Source organism: Bolinopsis microptera, chromosome 3 (genome assembly GCF_026151205.1).
Source record: "Bolinopsis microptera isolate Bmic1 chromosome 3, MBARI_Bmic_1.0, whole genome shotgun sequence".
Taxonomy (NCBI): domain Eukaryota; kingdom Metazoa; phylum Ctenophora; class Tentaculata; order Lobata; family Bolinopsidae; genus Bolinopsis; species Bolinopsis microptera.
This window is the reverse complement of record NC_087074.1, coordinates 10,305,648-10,326,587: the sequence shown is the minus strand read 5'-3', so window position 1 is coordinate 10,326,587 and position 20,940 is coordinate 10,305,648. Positions and strand designations below refer to the sequence as shown.

Here is a 20,940-nt window from a genome sequence, read left to right as displayed (position 1 = left end):
CGCTTTTTTATTCACCGTTCTTTATACCGCTTACCCCATCAACATGATTCGGACCTTTACTGATAGTTGAAATTCGACATATGACGTCATCTAGTGTCATCTAGCGTGAAATATCGCCAGATGATGATAGATGACGCTAGATGACGCTAGATGACGCTAGATGTGTGTGTGTGTGTGTGTGTGTGTGTGTGTGTGTGTGTGTGTGTGTGTGTGTGTGTGTGTGTGTGTGTGTGTGTGTGTGTGTGTGTGTGTGTGTGTGTGTGTGTGTGTGTGTGTGTGTGTGTGTGTGTGTGTGTGTGTGTGTGTGTGTGTGTGTGTGTGTGTGTGTGTGTGTGTGTGTGTGTGTGTGTGTGTGTGTGTGTGTGTGTGTGTGTGTGTGTGTGTGTGTGTGTGTGTGTGTGTGTGTGTGTGTGTGTGTGTGTGTGTGTGTGTGTGTGTGTGTGTGTGTGTGTGTTTGTGTGTGTGTGTGTGTGTGTGTGTGTGTGTGTGTTACTCATACTGGGACCGTAAGCGCAGCCTGTTTTTTTCCACCCAATATTTTTTGTTATTTTTATCTTGTATGAAAATTAATTTTTACTGTGTATGAAAATTAATTATAATTTAAGTGAGAATGATATAACTATAAGCTTGCGCGTCGAAGTCACCCAACTATTACACTCGATTTATTAAATATTCGGCTGAGTGGAACAAAATATTAAATATAACTTATAATCAAGGGGTCGTTTACATATTATAATTATATAAGGGGCCTGATGCCGCCGGCCGGGGTTTTCCAAATTATTACGCTCACTAGTGTGATTGTGACATAATACTAATAGCAGAATAGCTTAATGCTATGTATGGAATTGGAGGACTTCGCCGCTTCGACGCGCCGCGCGAATTGTCATTCTTAAGAAAACAACAAATTTAAGAAAACAACAAATTTTTATTTAAATCAATTATAGCAACAATTTGAAAAACTTTAAAGCTCTTCTATTACCATGGAATATACTACGGGTATGGTGACTTGGGCTATTGAGTTGTTAAGTAGATTAAGATTAGTAAACCTGCACTTGCATTGTATATTTTATAAAAACTAGAAATTAGGCTTCACGGTAAAATGGAGAAGCAGGCTGATCTTGGAGAGAGCAGACCGTAAAGTTTACGCACCCACCAGGGCTACCTACCTACCCCAGTTGTTCTTTTTGGTTTATCAGCTTGTATTGTTATATTTATGGACCCCAAGTCACCACACTAAGAAGGAGTATGTAAAAAAAAAAAAAATAATAATAAATTAAGTTAATATCATCATATCTGTTTAAAACAGTAAAAGTCAAGTTGAGGATTGACTTTCCTAGTTAATTTAAAGGTTCAAACGTTTGGGAATATAATAATGTTGGTATTTGTATCTGCTGCAGCAATAATATCGAAATATCATTTGTCTAGAAAATTTTCGCCACTTCAATAGATATTGGGTCGGCAATTTGGTGAGTGAGTGATGAGATGGTTTGGTCTGTGATTGAGTGAGGGGCGATGTGAAGGTTGTGGTAAGTCCAGGTGTTATTATTGTTGATGGATTGAGATCCCAGGATGATACTTTTACAGCGTAATTTAACCAAAGATACAGAAGTAGTGAGGATTTCCCCATTCTCATTTAGAATCCGTTTATGTATGCTATTCCACAATTTGGAGGCTATATAAAGAAAAGTGTCGGTTTTTCTTGGGAGGATTATGACATTGCTTGTATCACGTTTTGATGAGTCTATAGTACAATACAACGAGTATGGAGTGCGAAATTTCATAATTCGAAATATCTCAGATATACAGTGGTATTTGTACAAGTTTTGAACAGTAAGCAATTTTAGTCGATTAAAAATGGGCTTGGTGTGCTCTTTTTCGAAAAAAGCAGCTCCTAACCTCTGTTTTGTATAAGGTCTGGCTCGTGCACAAGTGGCATGTTTGTCGAGGTATGCATTTAGGTCTCCAAAAAGGATTCTTATACAACGTTTCTGAGTTATGAACAGCTTATCGTTTGGTTGGTCTTTGAGAGCTGAGCCCCAAACACTTATTCCGTAAGCAAGATGTGATTCCAATAATGCAGAGTATATTTTTTGGTAGTGTTCCCCTGGAACTGAATGTTTAATCCTGATAAGTGCTCCTGTAGTGGATCTAATTTTTTTTCTTAGATATTCTATATGTGGGCCCCAGCTAAGTTGTTCATCAATTACTACACCAAGAAATTTGGTGTTGCTAACCTTGACAATTTTGTGTCCATTTATAAATATTCCTTGTGATTTGTCATGTTCATTGGCATACGGCCTAACCCTGGCGCAGGTTTCATCAGATTCGTATGCAGGTAGAAAATGTATGTAGCAGCATTTAGACATATTTATATGTAAGAGATTACTTCTCATGAATTTGCATACGAAATCAAGAACTTTATTGGCCTTCAAGTATGTTGCTTCTTTGGACGGTCCAGTGATAAATATATTTGTGTCATCAGCATAGAGCACAAATTTGCATTCATCGCCTTTGTAACAGTTTATTATGTCGTTCATATATAATAAGAAAAGTAGAGGGCCTAGTATGGAACCTTGGGGAACTCCATATTTTACATTCATAGTCTCTGATGTAGTGTTGAGAAATGAAACATACTGTGATCTATCGGATAAATAGCTTTTTAGAAGTCCTAGAGCTAGACCTCTAACCCCATAATTTTCCAGTTTCCTCAGGAGAATGCCATGGTCAAGAGTATCAAAAGCTTTGCTTAGGTCAATAAAGATTCCTAGAACATGATTACCACTGGATGTTGATGTTGTGATTGAATGAACTGATTTGTGGAGTGCATGTGAGGTTGAGTGGCCTTTTCGAAAACCAAATTGTTCATTACTGAGAATGTCATTAGCATCTTGCTTCTTACTGGGCCGCGCTCAGCCTGTCATTCCGCCAAATCTTTATTCGGCGGAATAAAGATATTTAACATAATAGCCTGGGGTCCTCAGGTAATCTTGCTTCGCATCGAATCGAGCAACGATTGTTGCAACAAAATTTATATTGTAAAAAGGCTCACACTCTCCAAAAAAATGTGAACAACAATTTTTAAAATTGAAAATCCGAGCAACTTTATTTTTATCGTGCACCTCCAACTGGAAAGACGAAAGGTATGACATCGTCAATATTCGCTAAACGATCAAATCGTTAATTTTTTATCACGCGCCGTTTTTTCTCAAAATATTAGTCCAAGCCAAGAAGTACGAAGTAGCGCGCGTCGGGCTACCTATGACCTAGTCCATTAACAATGATCAAATCATTTACTTGTTCATAAAAAAATTAGCACATATTATAGGCTTTTACTAAATCGCTTGCCCAAAAATTTCACGTGACTTTGGTTTTTTTGGTTTTGCAGCCGTACAAAACGGTTTTACATAAACCCTAATCCCAACCCTAACCCTAACCATAATCCCGAAGCTATCGATATTCTTAACCACAAACCTATACTACTAACCCTAACCCTAACCCGAGCCCTAAATAATCGAATTCACGTTTTACTAGCCTGTCACGTGACCAAAACGGATTTTTGCCCATAACTCTCCAGGGAAGCATTTTAACCCTACGTCATGGGGGGTGATTCGGAATCAGCGTCCAAAAATACACCGATCAAGATAACTTTCATGCCTAAAGCCAAAGGGCCTTTTCACAAGAATTTTCTTCAAATTTGGGCGAGCGATTTAGTAGGAGCGCATATTATACGTTACTAAATTGCAAGTTATTCTGCTTGCCAAAAATGGAAACACGATGTAGTCGTATTTATATTATACTTTTCATTTTCTCATAGCCACGAGTCTACAGTTTACTGCTCGCTATTTCTTGAAGCTATAAGCGTTACTGTGCCGCGCCGCGCATCCAATGGCGCTTCTCGCTAGATCTGCGAGATGCACTTCTATGCCTCGCCGAGCTGCGATGAATTGACATTGTAAATTAAGGCTCAGGTTAGATAACTTTGATAGCTTTAGGGTGAGGGTTTGGATTCACATATGACATGATAGCCATGTGTCTACGCGTACTGCATGGACTGTCGCAAAACGACATCCTTCATTATGCGCCGCGATATCTAGCGCAAGCTGTCGCAACGATATCAAGCGCTAGATAGCGCTATCTAGCGTAAACTGTCACAAACCGACATTCTCCGCTAGATAGCGCTATCTAGCGTGTAGCGGAGAATGTCAGTTTGTGACACATGACAGTTTACGCTAGATAGCGCTATCTAGCGCTAGCTGTCGCCGCGATATCTAGCGCTAGAAAGCGCTATCTAGCGTAAACTGTCACAAACCGACATTCTCCGCTAGATAGCGCTAGATAGCGCTGCGTCGATGTCGTTGCGACATATAGCGTTAGATAGCGCTAGACACCGATAGATGTCGCAAAAAAAATGCGGACATTTTATGAAAATAGCGCTATCTGTCGCCTGGCGCCAGTGCTGCGTGCCTAGCGTCATCCAGCGTCATCCAGCGTCATTTAGCGTCATCTAGCGTCATATAGCGTCATATAGCGTCATGTACCGCTAGATAGCGCCAGAAAGCGTCAGATAGCGACATTCGAAAGGTGCCGTGCAATTAGCGACAATGTCGCTAATTGGCGTCATCTAGCGTCATCTAGCGTCATCTATCATCATCTAGCGATATTTCACGCTATATGACGCTAGGTGACTCTAGATGACGTCATATGTCGAATTTCAACTATCAGCGCTTTTTAATTCCGTTCCAACCGGTATTAATAAAAGCACACACACACACACACACACACACACACACACACACACACACACACACACACACACACACACACACACACACACACACACACACACACACACACACACACACACACACACACACACACACACACACACACACACACACACACACACACACACACACACACACACACACACACACACACACACACACACACACACACACACCCACACACACACACACACACACACACACACACACACACACACACACACACACACACACACACACACACACACACACACACACACACACACACACACACACACACACACACACACACACACACACACACACACACACACACACACACACACACACACACACACACACACACACACACACACACACACACACACACACACACACACACACACACACACACACACACACACACACACACACACACACACACACACACACACACACACACACACACACACACACACACACACACACACACACACACACACACACACACACACACACACACACACACACACACACACACACACACACACACACACACACACACACACACACACACACACACACACACACACACACACACACACACACACACACACACACACACACACACACACATCTAGCGTCATCTAGCGTCATCTATCATCATCTGGCGATATTTCACGCTAGATGACACTAGATGACGTCATATGTCGAATTTCAACTATCAGTAAAGGTCCGAATCATGTTGATGGGGTAAGCGGTATAAAGAACGGTGAATAAAAAAGCGATTATAATCGCTAATAAGCGCTTTTCAATTCCGTTCCAGCCGGTATTAAAAAGAAGCGCTTATAAGCGCTTTTTTGTACAACCACGTTCAGAACCATGTTGATAGGAAAAACGGTAAAAAGCGGTGGAAAAGATAGAAAAAGCGGTAAAAAGCGGTAAAATAAAAAGCGACAATAAGCGACAAGGAGCGACAATTGGCGATAAAAAATCGCTTATAAGTGGTTTTTTAAAAAGCGCTCTGTAGTCGCTCTGTAGGCGCTTTCAAAAAGGCTAAATTGCAGTCAACGTATAATCGCTTATTTATCGCTTATAAACGGCGCTTATAAGCCCTTTTCTGAGTGGCCGCTTTTCCAGCGCTTATAATCGCTTTATTCTTGGAAAAATCGCTTTCGAAGCGATTTAATCGATTAGAAACGACCAAAAAGCGATTATAAGCGCTAAAAAAATAAGGTAATCGCTTTTAAAAATATTTACAGCAATTATAATCGGTTATGAGCGCTTTTATTTGAATCAATTATAATCGCTATAAAAGCGATTATAAACAGCCTAAACCGATTATAATCGCTAAATAAGCGCTCAGTAGGCGACAATGAGCGCTCATAGTAAAATTTTCTTTATGGAAACTTGCCGGATCTAGTATGTATAGGTTTGGAACAGTCTACATCCGGTTAAGTCCGGTTTGAAAATATTTGTAATAAGGTCGGTTCCAGGAATTGTGTTACTAATATCTGCGTAAAGGCATACAATTTCCGTCTCCAGTTTCCCAAAACATTATTCAACATGCTACCAATATTGTTCGATATTGCCATCAATATTCCCAATATCACCCATTAATGAACACTCAATTCTTCAATAATACCAAATCAATAACGAAGGTGAAATCTCTAATAAATACCTTGTAACGGTCATTGTCCATCACAACGTTGGAATATATCCTCAGAGAATCCTGCATCTTGGGTGATGCGTCTCGCCTGAAGTCGTTTAATAGGGTTAAATATTTGTTAAACATGTCACGTGCCTGTGTATCGCGCCAATCTTATCGCGTTATTCATTACTGCAATGACAGGTTTATTACACTACAAGCTTACTTTATGGCACCTCATTTCCCCTGGTATTTTACAGCAATTTATTTCACTCAAGCTGGATTATATTTTCACTCTCGCATTAGTCTTCACAGGAAGATGGTGTCATGCAGAGCCGCGCATAACTTTAAAATCAGGGATAAAGTTGAGAAATGTTCCTGTTAGAGCAACTATAAACAGTATTAACTTAAACTCCGCGTCATTAGTCATCATTAGCAATTAGACGTGTTGAAAGAATTTGATTCTTAAATAAGAAAAGACAGCGCGCCTGTCATTTAAACAGCTTAATGAAAGTGCCTTTATATGGGTGTTTAAATTTTTTCCACCCCTGATATTGATAAATATTCGGTCTGAGCCAAATACTTTTCCCTAGTTTACATTAACTTATATATTATAATATTATAACAGCTCTGCTTTTGCGATTCTTTACTCTCGGAAGTACTAAAAATCACAATTTGTTAACCTGTTAGTTGTTGCCCGCTGTGGTAAAGCAGCTTTGCTCTGGGGTGTATCCCAGGCCTGGTTTCTGTGTAGGGTTGTTCGTACCTGACGTTATTTTCAGTAATCAGTTTCGCAGACTAACTGTTATGTTTCTGATTTTTTTGCCGATTCTGATATCAAATATCAGATTTTAGAGCAAATGTTTTTTAACGTGTTCAGTGTCGTGTGAATAGGAACAATGAATTAAGATTTGATGAATTAAAGTCCAGGTAACACAGCACCCCAGTATAATATGCGGGGGAGTAGTAGTCCTGCTCACTTCATACCTTGTTCCACAGAGCGTTTATCTCGGCGTCAGTAGGGGTACGCTGCAGGTTGATCATGTCAGAGTCGTCGTAGGACGTGTCACGCGACGTGTAGTTACTGGGAGAGCTGGTGTTGGAGCGTGTTGGGTGGGAGTACTGTCTTGTGAACACTGCTTCTCCTGGGGAGTACAGGGTTAGAGACATGTTGTAGAGACAAGATAGAGACAGGTTATAGACATGTTATAGAGACATGTTATAGAGACAGGATAGGGACAGGATAGGGACACATTGTAGAGACACGTTAGAGAAAGGTTATAGAGACATATTAGAGACAGATTAACAATACCTTACAATCTTAGAAATGTCTGCGAATTGATCTACTAGACAGGTTTATAATCTATCTTACTAGATAAAAACTAATGGGAGATATTGAACAGAGAACTTGAGTAATACTATACGGAGTACCAGGCTACTATAATGATTATATAAAAGTAGAAATAAATTATCATATTGTCACATTATTGTAGACAATGAACGAAGGTGTTAATGTGGAAGTAATGATTGTAAAATGTAAACAAGTTATTTCATGTTTACAAATAGGAATGGGTCAGAACCTGGTAGTGCTTCATAGAAAAGCTGCAGTATAGTGTGTTTTTAATTCGGATCTAATGTTGATCTTAGCGTTAGGGCAAATTTAATCGCGACAATTGCATCCATAAAATTGATTATAATAATATGAATATATTGTTAGAGTAATATAGAATGAATGTTCATTATTGAAACTTAAAAACGCCCTTAGTTCCTAACCGAGTGATAATATCTAACCATCAATAACATAAATAGTTCTTAGTTTTGACCATATTTATTTCCATACTTTCATTGAATTCAAATAACTGAGGTAATGATGTCTTACTTCAGATTTTTTAATAAAATTGTTAAAGGACTCGCATACATTCTGGTATCAGGTACAATATCATGAATTCTATCGCTTTTGATAATAGATCCCAGACTTGAAGTATTAGAATTTCAAACTATAGTGGTTACCCTAGCTATCATCAGCTTATCCGGGACGTTATCCAAGAACTACATATTATCCTGTACATTAAAATCACAAATCATTTGTAAACACTACAATAGCTTGCCTGACAGAATCTTAAAACCAGCCCCCACCCCCCCCCCCCCCTCTCTCCCTCTCTCTCTCTCTCTCTCTCTCTCTCTCTCTCTCTCTCTCTCTCTCTCTCTCTCTCTCTCTCTCTCTCTCTCTCTCTCTCTCTCTCTCTCTCTCTCTCTCTCTCTCTCTCTCTCTCTCTCTCTCTCTCTCTCTCTCTCTCTCTCTCTCTCTCTCTCTCTCTCTCTCTCTCTCTCTCTCTCTCTCTCTCTCTCTCTCTCTCTCTCTCTCTCTCTCTCTCTCTCTCTCTCTCTCTCTCTCTCTCTCTCTCTCTCTCTCTCTCTCTCTCTCTCTCTCTCTCTCTCTCTCTCTCTCTCCCTCTCTCTCTCTCTCTCTCTCTCTCTCTCGCTCTCTCTCTCTCTCTCTCTTAGTTATTGCTTCTCACTGAGAGTCTCAACACGCACGTTAACTTATACTCGCTCTCTTTAAACATCACATTATAGGCACCGTACATGCTTGTCGTGACTACATAGCTCTGCTTGTCTACAAAAATAATCAAACTTCTCTTTCATCCACTTTTACTTTTTTTTTTTTTTTTTTTTTAAGAGAGGCTGGGCCAAGATAGCCCACGAGAGGATAGCATTGAGATGCTCTGCCTACCTCTGGGGTGTGGCAACCTTGGGGAAGGTTGCCGGTGAAATCAGAGTGATTGGTGGAGGATGGTGTAAGATGATATATGAGTCAAAATGATACGCTTAAATGCCAGCTGGGTTTGGAAAAGTAAAACGAGACGAGACAGCATTATATGAGATAATACTTTAAGTCACCCCGGTCTGATCCAGCTCTTCCGGCACAATTAAGCGTTTGGTGCGGTTTGCGAAATTGACAATTGTGGTGATGTGTTGGTTGTCGAATATGTCATTGACAGAGAGGTAGTAGTCCTGGAAATATTGACCTCTAATTTGGGCAATAGCTGGACACTGTCCAAGGAAGTGTGAGACAGTTTCCTCTCCGTCGCCGCACATAGGACAAGCACTGGTGTTTGATTTGCAAATGGTGTGAAGGTGTTTGTTTAAGCCGCAGTGACCCGTGATGAGGTGAACTGCAGTTCTGTAATCTTGTCTGTTTTTGCTGAGTGTAGTGTTGAGGTTTTTGATGATTTTGGCATGCTTGTGGCCGAGTGTCAGTTTGGTGTGTCTGGGACCGTCAGTTAACCAAGTTTCCTGATTCAGTCTGTTGACTTTGTTGTCGATTTGACGCTTGATGTAGGATTGTGGAATTGGACACTTTAAAATACTTGTAGAGTAGAAGTTCAGAAGAAGGACAGTGGTGTTAGGATTTAGGCTGGAGAATCAGCGGCACGAGCACAATGTGGTGATTTTAAAGTCATATCTCCATATATGGGTATGAGATCTCACGTGCGGTCAGTTAGTGTGTCCAACGGAATGCGTTTTACTATTACGGTTTAAGCAAGCTGCTTATTAAGTCACGTGGCAGATCTACGCGTCTGGATTGGCTGCAGAAACGCACGTGTGATCAATATATCCTGTGCTATATAAAACAATTATGTCTCGTGAACAACATCTTTTAAAAACAACACTTTTTCCAACCAATCCGTACCACTCATTACAATAGCCAATGCGTTACAAAATATGTTTTTTCTCTCTCTCTCTCTCTCTCTCTCTCTCTCTCTTGCTAGTTTAAAGCTAACTGAGCCAGACTACTATTAATGTTTTACAGTCTATAAGTTACAACTTGAAGAGTTGAGACGGTATAAGTTGAAAATTTGTCCAGACAAATGACACGTCTACTGTTGGTAGGGCAGTCTTCAGAGCTATAATCATTATCTTTCTAGGCTGTTAAGGAAACAGTCAATGCTTTCTTAAAGTCATGGGTACGTGATGAATAAAGCTAACTTATCATCTCTTAGCTAAGCTCGTAGACTCATCAGTAACTGAGAGTTAATGCATTAATTCTGGTGACGAGGAACATTAATTTTGAGGAAATAGTTAGCACTCCATCGTATAGATAAAGTGGACTCAAAAGAGTTATTTAAAATTGGTTGACAGATGAGGAATTTGATTTTGTTTCCCGCAACAATCGATTATTTTTACTTACAATCCTCCTTAATTAACAATTATTTAACCAGGAGTCACGACAATTATTAATCAAAGAAGATAATAATTAATAAGGATTCTAGAAGTAAAGTAGAGATCTGACAAAATTCTGAGTAGGTACGAGGGTAGAATGTGAAGATACGCCTAACATTACATTGTCAAGAGAAAGAGAGGGAGAGAGGGAGAGGGCACGCACACTACAATAAATATCATCAGTTACCTTTCTACTTTAAATTAGAGTACTACTAACAGTAACTAACAGTAACATGTTGCTTTATAACACCCCTAACTCTATTATAACGAGCTCAGGAGACGTACAACATATATCATACAGGACCAGCGACCTAATTATTAGGCAACTATTTAACGTTTCATGATATACGTTGTTGATCCGAGACGAAAGTTGTCAACAAGTTGTTGTGAATATGTGTGGTCTTTTGTGATAAAAACTGAGGTAATTGATTGAATACCTCTCATGCAACGGCCACATTCCGGAGGCGCTATTTCGCACCGTTAAACGCAATGAACGTGCTGAGTTCGGAGATGTTTGGCTTTGTTCGTCACATTTTATAAATAGACTTTGGTTTATCTATTATTGAATTTGGCTAATATGTGGTCTTTAGTTGATATGTTTTAACGCAATAAATATTTAATGACTCTTGGAATATTGTGTGATTTGATCTCAGAATAATATATTGAGTTTTGTCTGAATGTTTTTATCGCGTGATATTATTGAATAGTAATTAAACCTTGATGTCCTTAAATGTTATTGCAGTAGACATAGTGATATTTTGGTTTTTTACAGATGGTCTCTTCAGAGAGACATTCTAGCAACATTGTCTAAAAACAGCAGCCTAATCCTATTCCTGTCCAATAACTTATATGGTGCAAATTGTTTTTTGTCTATCATGTTGAGTCAACAGGGTCGGTAAACTCCGCTTTTTCAAGATGAATAATCACAATGCAAGCAAGAATAGTATTATCCAAGGAATTTGCCAATGATGGTATGGACGTGACATTTTTGTAAGGCTTGACAGTAACTGAAGAGACAGTTACTTGATAAACCTTGTTGTTTTATTAATAGTGTTAAAGAGATCTTATCATACGTGAACTCTCAACGTAACAACGAATCACGCTCAAGTAGTTTCTCATTCCTTCGTTTGTTTTGGTACCCACTATTTGCTCAACCAAGCAACCAGGCCTATCAAATTTATAATTTGCTTCATCCCCTAGACTGCTTTTTGGATTTCTTAATTTCTAAATACCGAACCACATGCACTTATTGCACAGTAACTCACCGAGAGACCCCTGTAGATTTTGGCAAGTACTCGACTTTGAAAAGAGTAAAAAACGTTGATTGCTCAGTTAGTCCATGACGAGACTTTCAGATTCCAACTGGGTGGAATCAGGGATTCCCAACACTCAGCTAAGTGTGGGGTCTCTAACTAAGATTACAAAACATCCACATTGCCACAACGACTACAAGTGTCACTCTCCACTAGGACCTGCTTGTTACTGCGGCGCAATTGTGTGTCACGTGGTCATGGTACCGTCGGTGTACCGTCACGTGGTCATGGTACCGTCGGTGTACCGTCACGTGGTCATGGTACCGTCGGTGTACCGTCACGTGATTACGGTACTATATTCAAGGTATTATAATCAGTATCACGCACGTTGTGATCTAGGTCAGTCTACACGTATAGGGAGTTTTTGTTGTTTGAGTTGCTAAACTTGCCCTCTATATAATAAACAGTAAAACTCCGATATACCCTGTCCCGATTTCCTCGATTTATCGGAAGATTTTACTACGCCAATTAAATTTACATGTGTTTTAAGTATAAATCAAAATCTCGATATATCGTGATTTTTGATTTACCCGAAAATGGAAGCTTTATTTGCTTTCCTTAGGACACCTTGTGGTTAATCAGGTTATCACAGATGATCTCAAAATGCCTCGTACTACAACTACAACATAGGGGTCGTAACTGTAAGGCACTACGACCCGGTTTTATTTCTATGCTATCTTTCATTTAGTAATTACTCATGACTGCTCACTCTGTAGCACTACTCATCTCTTTTAAAAGCGTTCTTCTGATTGGTCGGTTTTGTAATACCGGATGCCCATTGGTTCAAGCAATCGGGTGATATAAAGATAAAGAGAGGTGAAAATGAAATGAAATGAGAAGCTCAGTTCGCCACTAAAATCTCTCGTCACCCAATGAAAAGAGAATAGTATCGCACTGGTGCCCGTTTACTGTCTAAAAAAGCGAAACAATTGGTTATTAAGCAGAAACCACAGTTTTTAAATATGTTCACGCCTTTTATTAGGTGTAGCAGCAACATTTTGTTTTTGAGGCTTAGCATCAACGTTTTGTTTTTGCTGTGCTTTGCGACCATTTCTGTTTAACTTGAAACATTGTTTCCACTGTTAGTGTTACTATGATTGTTACAACTGTGAAACATGCATATTGCTGTTGAAATCAAACTAATAGTTTTCGAATGTAACAATACATTCTTCTTGACACCCTCTCAAAGTGAACTTGACACAGAGATCCCAGTAGTTTATTGGGAGTAAGAGTGCCAACTTCGCACAATCTATATTAATAATCCCAAAAAGTGCAGGGTTTTACAAGACGTGTGTGTGTGTCTGTTTGTAATTTACGAACGGTTTAATCAAGAGATATGGGACAGGTTTTTTCGGTATAGTGCCGGCAAACTCTGACGAAGCCAAATGATTAAAGTTTTCTTTTTATCGGCCGGTGGTAAGTGGCTTAATTGATGGTTTTGTACCCCAAATGTGATACTAAAGTGTCTCACTAATTCTACGTCTCTCTCATACTCTCAATTATTTAATGTGCTAATGAGTGAGGCAGGGAAGGTGCAAACCTAAATTAAGCCGTTTTCAGAATAGTTCTCTTCCTTAGACCACCGGTCTTGTTAAAGCATTAAGATAACCAGAAATATTATATTAGAGTGATGAAATGTCTTATTCTGCGATAAATCCATTAATTTGTATGAACTCAATACTTTCTTTTTTATCATATTTATCATTAAACTATGTCAGTATTATAGTAACACCAAGAGTTTAGACAGTTATTTAACACCAAATTTTCACTGTATTTTCAGACCCGTCCCTATTATTTGGAATGCAAATTATAAAAATCACAAAAATGCAACAATATAGCTGTTTTAATATTTTCTATTGCAACAATACGGCACTGAAGTTTAGAACCAAACCACCATAGACCGTGCTTTAATGTACCAGGCACCAGAGCACCTTGTGTTATCCTTTTAATCGCTGCTAAGCAATTGCTAATCGGTATTCATGAATACCAAACTTTTCCAAGTATTTACGAATACGACACTATGCGAGAAGGCACCATTTAGTTGCGGCGGTTGTGGTATCGCTTAATTTGCCGAATAATTTCTGCATTTTTATATGCAATTTTGCCATAAAAAAGAGAAGTTGAGGGTTGCCTCAATTCGAAATTTTTGCTACCGTCAAATAGTGCTTCTCATTCATCTTGTCAAAATTTGATTGCATCAATTCTGTTTTAAACATGCATGATTGGTGTATGAAATTCGAAATTTCGTACGCGTCACTCCTTCTAAAATCTCCGTCCTCATTGAAAGTTGTGAGTCGTGACTGCCCTTTAAATATCCAATGGGTTACAAGACTGACCCCGTTTTATCTGATTTTAAATGTGATGAGTTTAAATTTCATCTTATTTCTTATTAAAAATCCATATAAAATATTAGTCTTGTATTGTTTTCTTGAAATTTTTTGTTTTCTTGAGTCTCGCAAGATCTTTGATACCTTGAAATTCGTATCATTCTCAGAACTGATTATGGATCGTAATAAAATGGCATTTTATTTGGTTTAATCATTGAAAAAACTTCTAAGTCCAGATCTGTTTCGGATACACACTACACAGTAACCAGATCACTATGAATTTGCGGTTACCTAAAAGTAGCAGCCCTCCACCTCTCTTTCTCCAATATCCTCAACGTCCACTCTTAATATAGGCAGTGCTATTTGGAGGAACGTCTCCATCATTTACTCCAAATTTAACCATTTAATTCAAATGATTTTCATATGATCACCTCTTGTGCTCTGTGACAGTGATATTCCCTGCTATTGCTATGTCAGGTAGACTTGGCGAACTTTTATTTAGGTATTCTGCTTTTCTAGAATTCCAAGAAACCCTATTCGTTCAGCTGCATATAAACTTAAATATCTGCTAATTATTTCAGCTCGATTGACGTGTTCAAAAGTTCAAATGTATGCTTTTCGTTAGTGTAAACAATTAAACGTTGGTGCCTCATTCAGAAAAAATGATTTTTATTGCGTCCTTACTGACGTATAATTTGATAAAACGGACGATTTTATAATTTGACATATTTTCAGTTGCATTCCCTTTTTTCTGCGATAAAGCTCTGTTTTTAAAGCAAATTGAGCTGAGTAAGGATAATCATAATATGCATTATACAATATACATCACTATTATTTGAGTATTTCTATTCAATACTCAAGTCATCAATACCGAGTCGCTGTATACGGATATCGTGCAACTTGATTTACTGAGACGACATCCTTTTCCGAAAACTTTGCGAGACATGTTGTGTTCTCGAAAGAATTTTTAAAGAAAATTAGAATTTAATCGATAATTTCGAATTTCTAGCTGGATGGCTTCATGTTACGGAAAAGAGTGCAAGCATTATTAATTATTTATGCCTTATGTTTAATAATAGCTACTTATTTCAGAATAAATTATGTCCTGTTTCATTGTCTTTCAAATGCCGACGTCGACACCAAACGATTTTTTTCGCACAATTATTTAATGTTTATATCCACGCTCGCAAACGTTTGTCTGATTCAGTGTCAGGCCAGAATTGGATAATGGGTTTACCGTTTGTGAGAGGTGTGGTTTTACCTTCCCACAGTTAAGAATTTTCAGTTTGAACTGACGAAATCCTAATTCTGTAAGTACTAACAGACACTTATTTTATGGTACACTTTTAGTTTATTGTTTGCAATACCGTTAGTTTGATTTCAACCAAGATTTGAACAACTAAACAATTTAATAGCAGTTTGGAAATGATAGATACTTTTCATTTTTCAGATATTTATTTCTAGATATCACATTATTAAGATCATATAAGAATTCAGGGGTATAGTTACGCTGATTATTAATGATCGAAACCATTCATTCTTAACGTACTTTCAATAACGTTTCATAATCAAACAGAACCTCTAGTCATTACACTATTATAATTTATTTTTGGAATTGGTGACGGATTTCAATCTAATTTGCTTACTTAAACCGTTCAATTGGTCGCTGTCTGCGTATAGATTTTTCGGGTATAAATTCAGGTTTGAATTCTATATCAACATCGTAAGAATTCAATAATAAGTTTGCTGGTTATTAAAAAGATTTATTTACAACTTTGAACCTCGTTCCATTTACAACTAGAACCTCAAGTCTTAGATACTGTTATGGCACTACCGTGATAGTACCTCAGCAGTGTAACAGTGGTGACGTCATGGTACCTCAGCAGTGTAACAGTGGTGACGTCACAGTACCTCAGCAGTGTAACAGTGGTGACGTCACGGTACCTCAGCAGTGTAACAGTGGTGACGTCACAGTACCTCAGCAGTGTAACAGTGGTTTTTTTTTGGGGACCGGCCCGAAGTACCAGCCAATGTTTACTCAAAAAATAATATATATATAATAAGTGTTATCAATTCAAACTCAAAACTCACACAAGATTAGATCTCATTAAAACGATTAGAATGTATATAATGGAGCTTGTCGAACAAAAAATAGCTGAGCACATATAAAGTTGCCTTTAGTTGAAATTATCATATTAATGCGCTTTTAGAGTTGTTAGAGTGGAAACAGGCGCATAGCTACGGCTAGCTAGCTATTCCAAAATTTTTAAAATTTAACGACTGTTATCAGTCGCATAGCGTCATGCCGTTTTTGCTGGCGAATTGATGGCAGTGTAACTGAGATGGTATGCAGTGAAATTGATTCTGTGATGGCGTGCTTATGAGACAGAGTTATTATTAGTATTACGGTTGATGTTGCGCTCTGATTTCCTTAGTCTCGTTATATTGTATAACATAAAGTTAGGCCATTCGTCTGCAATGCCCTCGTTTTGTTGATCAATGAGCATGTTTTTTATGCACCTTTTGTAGATGTTAAGGTTGAATAGACTTGGCAAGGAAGTTGCTGCGACACTATATCTGTTTATTGCTAATAGTGGACCTTTGTAGAATACTGAATTATTGTAAGGGACGTCACGGTACCTCAGCAGTGTAACAGTGGTGACGTCACGGTACCTCAGCAGTGTAACAGTGGTGACGTCACAGTACCTCAGCAGTGTAACAGTGGTGACGTCACGGTACCTCAGCAGTGTAACAGTTGTGACGTCACGGTACCTCAGCATTGTCACAGTGGTGACGTCACGGTACCTCAGCAGTGTCACATAAGTGTCACTGCACTACTCATCTTCCTATCTCATACATATCATGCATTAGAAAGTGCCTGAGTTCTGAGTCCTGACCTACATTCCGTTATTCTACAAGGAGTTCGCAGATCAGCTGATCAGGAGAACAGTTTGTTGAGTAGCAGTATAACAGAGGTAATAGCGTACCAGGTGTGGTATCACTGGTACCTTTACATGTGATATTAATGTGCTCATATCTTATCATGTATGATCTCTGTTCGTTACTGTTTATACTGATAATTCATAAGTCAGAACTGACAGCTATTACAAATACAAGCTTATTTGATACACGTTTAATTGTATTTTCTTGTGATTTTCCTCGATGCAGACGGTGAGGATGTGTGATGTGTGCCACTTGCTTATAATACTCCTGGTTCTACAGACTCAGCTACTGGTGAGCTATCTTAATCTTAAATTACAATAAATTGTACTGTGGTTCGTTTTTATTACCTATAGCTACAGGTTTCTTATACCAGATTAAACTTTTGAGGGTTAAAAAAGTTGACTTTTTGTGCACTTAACTTCTGCTGCCTAGTTAGATTATAAAACATGCGAATCAACTCAAAATACGCTATGAAAAAACGACTTTACTACACAGCAGTTTCTTCGTATACATTGTGTTCCAATATCTACAAGAAAATAAAAATATTTTCCCTAAACAATATAATCCTCCGCCAGGAACAGGTTGACTGTGATGCAGTAGCAAAAGTGCAGTTTGTAAGATATTTGAACAAACACTGCAATGACCAACATGGATCAAGTAAATGCGAATTAACGTTTGAACTTTTGACAATTGTAGACAATAACGGCAACACCCTCCACAAAATAACAAAAGCACAAGTCAAAACAGATGTTCCCATTTCCACGTCAAGCAGCACAAGTGATAGCATCAAAGAAACCATACAGATAACAGTTCCGACAGGAAGTGATATCTTCATATCGGCAACTGTTAATCACAAGACTGATGGTTACGTAGATAGTGTGTCGGGGAAGAGTGCCCCTTTTCTGAAAGACGAAGAGTATGACTCTGATAATTGGAGGCAACAAAGCCTCTCCTACGGAAGTACCCAACAGTTGACTTTTAATTATCAAATTGTTAAGTGTAGCGATCATTTTACCGGAGTGAAATGTGACAGATGTGAAACAGAGAGCTGTAAAGCAGAGTGTGCTCCTGTTGAAGGTAATTACACTTGTAACCCAGTTACAGGAGAGAAGATCTGCAAACCGGGGAAGATAGGAGTAAACTGTGACCAGTGTGAGGATGGAAATAAAGTTGGCGAAGAATGTGACACCTGCAAGGCTGGTTTCACAGGAGAAGAGTGTGACAGATGTGCCTCAAATCATTATCCAAAGGGAATCTGCACTGTTATCTGCAAACCAGAAGAAAATAAATACAAGTGTCTGGACTCAGGGACTAAAGAGTGTCTAGGACACAGAACTGGTGATGAATGTGAAGAATGTACGTTGAACTACTATGGAGGGGACTGTGAGAACTTCTGTAAGAATTCTACCAGCTTCACATGTGATCAGACAGGAAGTAAGAACTGCCGAACCAACTACTTCAACCCTGAAGAAGAGTGTGAAACACACTGTGACCCTACACAAGGTAGCTACACTTGTAACCCAGCCACAGGTGAACAGATCTGTGAACCAGGAAAGACAGGTGACAACTGTGAGCAATGTGAGAATAACAATAAAATAGGAAGAGACTGTGACACTTGTAAGACTGGTTACACGGGAGAAGAGTGTGATAGATGTGTAAGGAATTACTATCCAGAGGGAACATGCACCAAACATTGTGAACCTGAGGGAGGAAAATACACTTGTACAGAATATGGAGACAAAAAGTGTGTAGAAAACAGAATTGGTGAAAAATGTGGTAGTTGTAAACCTGAGTACTATGGAAATGATTGCAAGACTCTTTGTGAACATACTGAATACTACAAATGTGATGAGGAAGGGAACAAGGTCTGTGAAGAGGGTTATTATCCTGACAAGGATTGCAGTACATTTTGTGAGGGGCTAGAAGGAAACTATACATGTAATACAGTAACAGGAGAGAAGGTCTGTGAAGAAGGAAAGACAGGTTTTAACTGTGACCAGTGTGACAATGGGAAACTTGGACACAACTGTGACAAATGCGAGCAGCACTACTTCGGAGAGGAATGCCAAATATTCTGTAAGTCACAAGAGCACTATCGCTGCTCCCTTGAAGGTGAAAAACTCTGCGAAGAGCATTACTTTGGAGGTCAATGCCAGACATTCTGCAAGCCAAATGAGCTGTACAGCTGTTCCTATGAAGGTTATAAAGTTTGCTTTGATAACACAACCAGCGTGGCACACAACTGTAGGACGCTAGAGGCTGAGAAGGTAGACGTGGTCATGGTGGCAGGTATGGGAGGCGTTGGAGGCGGCGTCTTGATGATCTTACTTGTGACAGTCATTGTTCTGGGAAAAAGGAGGCAGAAGGAGAACACCGGGGGAGTGAAGGCAGAAGAGGGGATAGCAATGCAGAATATTGAGGGTGGGTACCAGATGTGTGATATTAATTTGAAGAGTGAGAAACATGCTGGTTGTTCGGAGATAAGCAACGAACATGCTCATTGTTCGGAGATAAGCAACAAACATGCTCATTGTTCGGAGATAAGCAACGAACATGCTCATTGTTCGGAGATAAGCAACGAACATGCTCATTGTTCGGAGATAAACAACGAACATGATCATTGTTCGGAGATAAGTAACGAACATGCTCATTGTTCGGAGATAAGCAACGAACATGCGTACGCAACTACGGAGGAAATGAAGAGGCAATCTTACCCATCAAAGTGTAAAGAAGAGATCTACACCAAGCTTAACACAGGAAGAAAGCAAACTTCGAAAGTTCAAGTTCTTCAAGATCAACAAGATAACGCCTACTCCATGATTGAAATTAAGCAGGTTTACGAAGAGGTTCATTCACATGTTTATGATCGTCTAGACAAATTTGGAAAAAGCTAGAAACTCTTATCATGTGACAATAATACCAACGGCAACTGCGAGATTATGCGGTTGTACGTTTCCGAAATACCGATTAAAACTGAGAAACTAATCTGTAATTCACAATAAGAAGAATAATATTGGATGGAGACCAGAAGATCGAATTGAGTAGAGACACTCAGAGAAGTTTGAAACATGAGTGATAATAATATACGATATTATTTATATTTTAATACTTTGCAGACACTTATACAGTATACAGCAGGCCATGGTCACATCAGAACAGGAGAATGTCAAATCTTGATGTTCATTTTTTAATTGGCTTTTCTGGAGTTTAAGAAAAGACTTTCATATTAATGCTTTAACTTCTGTAACAGAATGCATATTTCCAGTTTATATTTTATGAGTTTTTGTTTATGTTAATTTAATAACTTGATACATATTTTCCGGATTATATTTCATGCGTTTTTGTTTATTGGGTAACATGGTAATCTGTCGAAGCACAAGTCATGAAGAATATGTGCTACAATTTGAAACATTTAGGCACACAGCTTGTTTGCCTTATTATCAATGTACTATTTCGATCACTGGATTTTTAGATTGCTCTGGTTCCAATTATAACCCGATTCCCCGCAAATGTGCTTTCTCCAAATGTAGCCCAGATCTTCCCGATTCTGTAGTCTGTACCTTAAAGTGCCCAGCACCTATGCTGCGATAGATTACTTAGTGGCATTTACGTGTATATTATTGGTGATTGATAATACTCCATTGATTTTATCGGTGTTGTCATAGTAATGGCATCTCTTACCTTAACTATAATTCGCTTCGTTATTCTTGTTATCTATAGAA

General features: G+C 38.8%; 2 protein-coding genes across 16 annotated transcripts in view; one reads left to right on the top strand and one right to left on the bottom strand.

Moving 5' to 3' along the window:
* The window catches only part of LOC134813541 (myosin-M heavy chain-like), a 42,643-nt gene that overhangs the window by 3,352 nt on the left and 18,351 nt on the right, over positions 1-20,940 (bottom strand). For all 15 annotated transcript variants that reach the window (XM_063821370.1, XM_063821372.1, XM_063821368.1 and 12 more), the window contains exons 12-14: positions 7,399-7,556; positions 7,095-7,177; positions 6,445-6,520 (exon numbers count right to left, since the gene is read on the bottom strand). In XM_063821370.1, the coding sequence (XP_063677440.1) occupies positions 6,445-6,520; positions 7,095-7,177; positions 7,399-7,556 (317 nt within the window). The remainder of the gene's footprint in view (positions 1-6,444; positions 6,521-7,094; positions 7,178-7,398; positions 7,557-20,940) is intronic.
* Positions 17,665-19,494, top strand: LOC134812363 (cell death abnormality protein 1-like; the record flags this gene model as incomplete). Its single annotated transcript, XM_063819754.1, has 1 exon — positions 17,665-19,494. A coding segment is annotated over exon 1 (1,830 nt), but the record flags the coding sequence as incomplete, so codon positions are not given.